Below are 5,445 nucleotides of genomic sequence, written 5' to 3' on the forward strand. Positions count from 1 at the left end.
TGATTTTTATTGATCGTTTCTGCTTCTTCGCTTATCATTTGTCTACTTCATCTACGTCTCACTGGTTCAGCTCCGTGTCCGTATCCGTTGATTGTCACCTCGTACTCATTCTGACACAATTCACAATGTCACCTCCCGTTTCAATGGGTTATGTTGAAGCTAAGGCTCGTGTGCTCCGTGGTACGGATCGAATCACCGCCTTCATCGCTGCTGCAGGGGAGTACAAGTCAGATCCTCAAAATGCTGGCAAACGTGCCAAAATAGAACAAATGGTCCAACACGTTAACGAAATCCGTCAAAATGTCGAAGCTGATATTCAGTCCATGGAGGCAGCTGTCAGTCAGGGTACAGCGCCGATCGATGTCACTGATACCAAAGACAGCCGATCACTCTCTTCTAAATTTGACAATCTTTATTACGAACTCATCGCCTTCGCGGATGTACATCACATCACCATATCGTCGCCCCATGACCAGACACTCTCTTCGACCATAAATCAATCAACCTACGGTGGACACCTTTCCCATTATCAGTTGCCAAAACGAAAGTTCCCAACATTCTCTGGCAAAATCACTGAGTGGCAAGGATTTGACGATCTCTTCAACTCGATACTGTCACACACACCCAACCTTCCCGACGTGGAAAAATTCGAATTTCTGAAAACGTCCCTCGAAGGCGAAGCGTACTCACTTGTTGCACACCTTGCCTTGACGGCCGCTAATTATCACAGTGCGTGGGAATTGTTGCGAGCCCGATATGGGAACAAAAGAGATTTAGCCAGGGTTCATCTTGAAGCTCTGCTGACTCCGCATACAGTACTATCGAACGATGCCTCTTCAATCAAATCTTTGATCCACTCGATTGTGGAACACACTGCCGCGTTAGACAACCTCGATCTAACAACACGACACTGGAGTCCGATCTTAGTTCATATGTTCGAAAAATACTTAGACTATGACCTCCGGGCGCGGTGGGAAATGATTCTTGGTGACAGACACCAACCACAGGTTACCGAATTCGTTGAGTTTTTACGATGCCATGTGCGGTCCGCTGAAGCGCGTTCAGGATCCTACTCATCGGTGGCGCCAGGTTCTGTTAGTCAAGTCAAACCTACTTCAAAACCACAACATCCGAAATGGCAGCGTTTTACATCGTCAGCCAAAGCTAATATTGCAACCACCAAACATCCGCCATCTCCAACTATAACTTGTCCATTATGTAAACAGACCCACTCAATACGCCAGTGTGCACTCTTCGCGGACCAAGGCCCGAATGAACGGTTCCAAACTGCAAAGACCCTTCAGCTATGCATAAACTGTTTGGGTTCTGGGCATTCTGTAGGAGCATGTCCATCAAAAAATACTTGCTACTCATGTAAAAAACAACATCATTCACTACTGCACTTCACAGCTGGTACACCCACGGGCACAAGTGGTCTGCCGCCAACTTCGATGTTCGTGTCTGCAAAAAATCCTCAGTCCATACTACTATCTACGTTGCTTGTCAGTGTCGTGTCAGTTGACAATCAGAAATATACTCTCAGGGCATTGTTGGATACGGGCGCACAGGTAAGCTTCATTACGAAGCAAAGTGCCGATCGCTTATCGTTGACCCGTCGTCGTTGTTCAACACAAGTCAGCGCCTTCTCGGGTGCTTCAGTCAATGTCGTGTCAGGCGTCACATCTATTGTAATGTCACCAATCGGGAAGCCGGACCCGTCTGTTCCTCTCGATGTCTTGATCGTGTCAAAAATCACTGACTACCTGCCACAAACAACATTCCCGTTCACTGCGTGGCCCCATTTAAATCAGCTGGAGTTAGCTGACCCAAATTTCAATATTCAAGGGCCCATTGACATTCTGCTTGGTGCAGATGTCGCCCCAGCGATCCTGACTGGCGGCCGTGTAGCTGGTCACCAATCACATCCAACTGCCTTCGGCACGATCTTTGGATGGGTTCTGATGGGACCAGTGGCACCAATCACAACGAATACAGTCACGTCAATGCTAGTGACCACTGAAACGGCACTCGAAAACTCCCTTACTAAATTTTGGGAAATTGAAGAACCACCTCAACTGCAACACCTAAGTCCCGATGAAGTGCTAGCTGAAGAGATATTTGTATCTTCCGTCAAACGTCTAACATCTGGGCGATTCAGTGTTGCATTACCATTCAAACAGCCACGTCCGATCCTCGGAGACTCGAGAGGCATGGCACAAAAACGACTTCACTACTTGGAGAACCGATTATCACGTGATGAAGGTCTCTCCCAACAGTACTTGGAGTTTATGAACGATTATCTCACAAGTCAGCATATGGAAGTTGTTCCAACGAACCAACGAATGACACCATACTGTTACTACATACCACATCACTGCATCCTCCGTCCAGAAAGTCATACGACAAAACTCAGGGTAGTCTTCGATGCATCCGCTACTACCACTGCTGGACGATCACTGAATAGCAGTTTATATACTGGTCATAAACTACAACAGGATCTACCACAAATTCTCATTCGTGCTCGAACCCATAAGATTCTTTTCACCGCGGACATAAAACAAATGTACCGGCAGATTGAAATCCACCCAGAAGATCGTGATTATCTAAGGATTCTATGGCGTTTTAAACGTGATCAGCCCATTGAAGAATATCGTTTACGCACTGTAACGTATGGTACGTCCTGTGCTCCTCATCAAGCTTTACGCACTTTGCAGCACCTGGCCGCACTCGAAGAGAGCACATACCCAACAGCCGCTCAGATCATCATGCATGATACGTTTGTTGACGACATCCTTACAGGGGCCAACACCCCGGAAGCTGCGCTTGAGCGTCAAAACCAATTGATCTCACTTTGCGCTCGAGGACACTTCCAGCTCAGGAAATGGGCCAGTAACTCGTCCGTTCTCCTCCAATCTATTCCGGAATGTGACCGATCCATGTCTACTGACGTTCTGTTCGATGACGAGTTGGAAGCCGGGTTGAAAATCCTCGGTATGCGGTGGAACCCGAGAGAGGACCAGTTCTCTTATTCCGTCCAGCGCCCTAGCACAAAAACTACCAAACGCTCGATTCTATCCGATCTCGCTCGCATCTTCGACCCACTTGGTCTCCTTGCACCGATCACCTTCTTAGCAAAACACTTAATGCAGTTACTATGGACGTCTGGGATCGGATGGGACGATCCAATTCCTGAACATATTCTTACAATCTGGCAGCGGTATCAATGCGACCTGCAAGAGATCCAGAACTTGAGTGTTCCACGCCGAATCACCATGGACGGAGAAGTCAAATACGAACTCCATGCATTTTCAGACAGTTCCCGAGAAGGGGTACGCGGCAGCTGTATATCTGCGGTGTGAGTACAAAGAAAGATTTCAATGCCATCTTATCACTGCTGAAAACCAAAGTTGCACCTCTTCAAACGAGTCACCATTCCTCGTCTCGAGTTGTGTGGAGCTGTGTTGGCCGCTCAATTGCTACACTATGTGCATGAAGTTCTCAAGTCTGTCCTCCCCATCAAAGCGATGCATGCCTGGACGGATTCAACTACCACTCTCGCGTGGATAAAATCGTCACCACATAGGTGGGCTACATTCGTCGCAAACAGAACCAGCCAGCTTCAGAGTCTCACACCACCATCGCTGTGGCGTTACGTCCCAACAGGTGAAAATCCAGTTGACTGTGCGTCTCGTGGACTCTACCCAACGGAATTAATGCAACATCCAATGTGGTGGAACGGACCTGCCTTCCTCTCCAAGGAAGATAGCACGTGGCCACCATGTTCCACACTCAGCGTGCCACATTCGACGAACCTCGAAATCCGGCACACCACTCTGTTGTTAATCTCAGCCACTACTATCTTCGACCAACTGTTTCTCCGGATTTCTTCACTGCGAAAAATTATCCGCATCGTCGCCTACTGTATACGAGTAGTTGTCCGAGAAAAGCAAAGTACCAGAAACCTGTCGCCTACGGAGCTAGCTCATGCTTTGAAAGTTATTATACTTGCCGTGCAACAAAACGCATTTGCTGATGAACTTACACGGCTCCGAGATCCAAAGAACAAAAGTATCAGTAAACTCCGTGCCCTAAATCCATTCATTGATGAACGTGAACTTATTCGAGTTGGAGGTCGATTAGTTCACGCAGACATTCCTTATGAACAGAAACATCCCATACTCTTGCCACGCTCACATCGATTCACAGATCTGCTCATCGACGACTTCCATTTACAACATAAACATCCTGGAGCTACAACACTACAATCAATCATTCAACAACAATATTGGATCATAGCTAGTCGACAAGTCATCAAATCTCGACTCCGACTCTGCATCGCTTGTTACAGACTCCGTCCTCGTAGCGTTCAGCCAGTCATGGGGAACCTACCAAAGTTTCGGCTGCAGCAAATCAAACCGTTTGTCGTCACAGGAGTTGACTATGCCGGACCAATAGCTTTGAAAACGTCAACAACTCGCCGAGCTATCCCATGCCAAGCGTACATATGTCTATTTGTCTGCATGACAACCAAAGCACTACATTTGGAACTCGCTTCGGATTTATCCACAGAAGTGTTTTTGATGGCTATGTGTCGGTTCATTTCCCGCCGTGGCCCTGTTGAACAAATACATAGTGATTGTGGCACTAACTTTGTGGGTGCAGCAAACTTATTCCACACCGTTGACAACTTCACTCGATCCACAGAGTATCAGACAAAATGCCGAGACTACCTCACTGAACGTAACATCAGCTGGCATTTCAACCCACCATCTGTCCCTCACTTTGGAGGACTGTGGGAGGCTGGAGTCAAATCGGTCAAAACGTTACTATATCGAACTCTCGGGCTCCAGAGACTAAAATACGAGGAACTCGCTACATTATTGAGTCGAATCGAAGCGACATTAAACTCAAGACCATTGGGGGCGCTGAGTCATGACCCTCGCGACTTCGAGGCGCTCACGCCCAGTCATTTTTTAACTCTAATGCCCAGCACGGCGATTGTTGAACCAAACATAGACTCAGTCCCATTATCACGTCTCCAGCGTTGGAGACTCATCAAGGATCTACACACCCATTTCTGGAAACGTTGGCAGCGTGATTACTTGCAAACCCTACAACGTCGAAGCAAATGGTCACTTGGTCAAGAGAACATCACGGTGGATACGCTAGTCCTCATTCGAGAACCAACTACGTCTCTAAGCTGGAAACTCGGCCGGATCACGCAACTTCACCCCGGTCTGGACGGTGTGGTTCGAGTAGCAACGGTTCAGACAGCAAACGGTCTTCTCAAACGACCAACAGTGAAGCTATGCCCACTACCTATATGTTGAATGCGGGGTGCATTCAAGGCGGGCAGTATGTTACGACACATCGTAATTCAGATTATCGCGTTGCCGCGACCAAAAGTCCACGACTGAACCCCCCCGCAAGCCCCGCGTGCCCGTG

General features: G+C 47.9%; 2 protein-coding genes across 2 annotated transcripts; both read left to right on the plus strand.

The window, feature by feature from the left end:
• The first annotated feature begins 125 nt into the window (after nucleotides 1–125).
• On the plus strand, nucleotides 126–3,359 carry LOC103310850. The gene has a single exon (XM_008190267.1). The coding sequence runs from the start codon at nucleotides 126–128 to the stop codon at nucleotides 3,357–3,359; it is 3,234 nt and encodes a 1,077-aa protein (XP_008188489.1).
• Nucleotides 3,360–3,524: 165 nt separating this feature from the next.
• On the plus strand, nucleotides 3,525–5,330 carry LOC103310846. Its single transcript, XM_008190257.1, has one exon. The coding sequence runs from the start codon at nucleotides 3,525–3,527 to the stop codon at nucleotides 5,328–5,330; it is 1,806 nt and encodes a 601-aa protein (XP_008188479.1).
• The last annotated feature ends 115 nt before the right edge of the window (nucleotides 5,331–5,445 follow it).

Source organism: Acyrthosiphon pisum, unplaced genomic scaffold, assembly GCF_005508785.2.
Source record: "Acyrthosiphon pisum isolate AL4f unplaced genomic scaffold, pea_aphid_22Mar2018_4r6ur Scaffold_21109;HRSCAF=23054, whole genome shotgun sequence".
NCBI lineage: Eukaryota > Metazoa > Arthropoda > Insecta > Hemiptera > Aphididae > Acyrthosiphon > Acyrthosiphon pisum.

Coding starts and splice junctions, on each gene's coding strand:
- LOC103310850 (XM_008190267.1), top strand. CDS start 126: ATGTCACCTCCCGTTTCAATGGGTTATGTTGAAGCTAAGGCTCGTGTG.
- LOC103310846 (XM_008190257.1), top strand. CDS start 3,525: ATGCATGCCTGGACGGATTCAACTACCACTCTCGCGTGGATAAAATCG.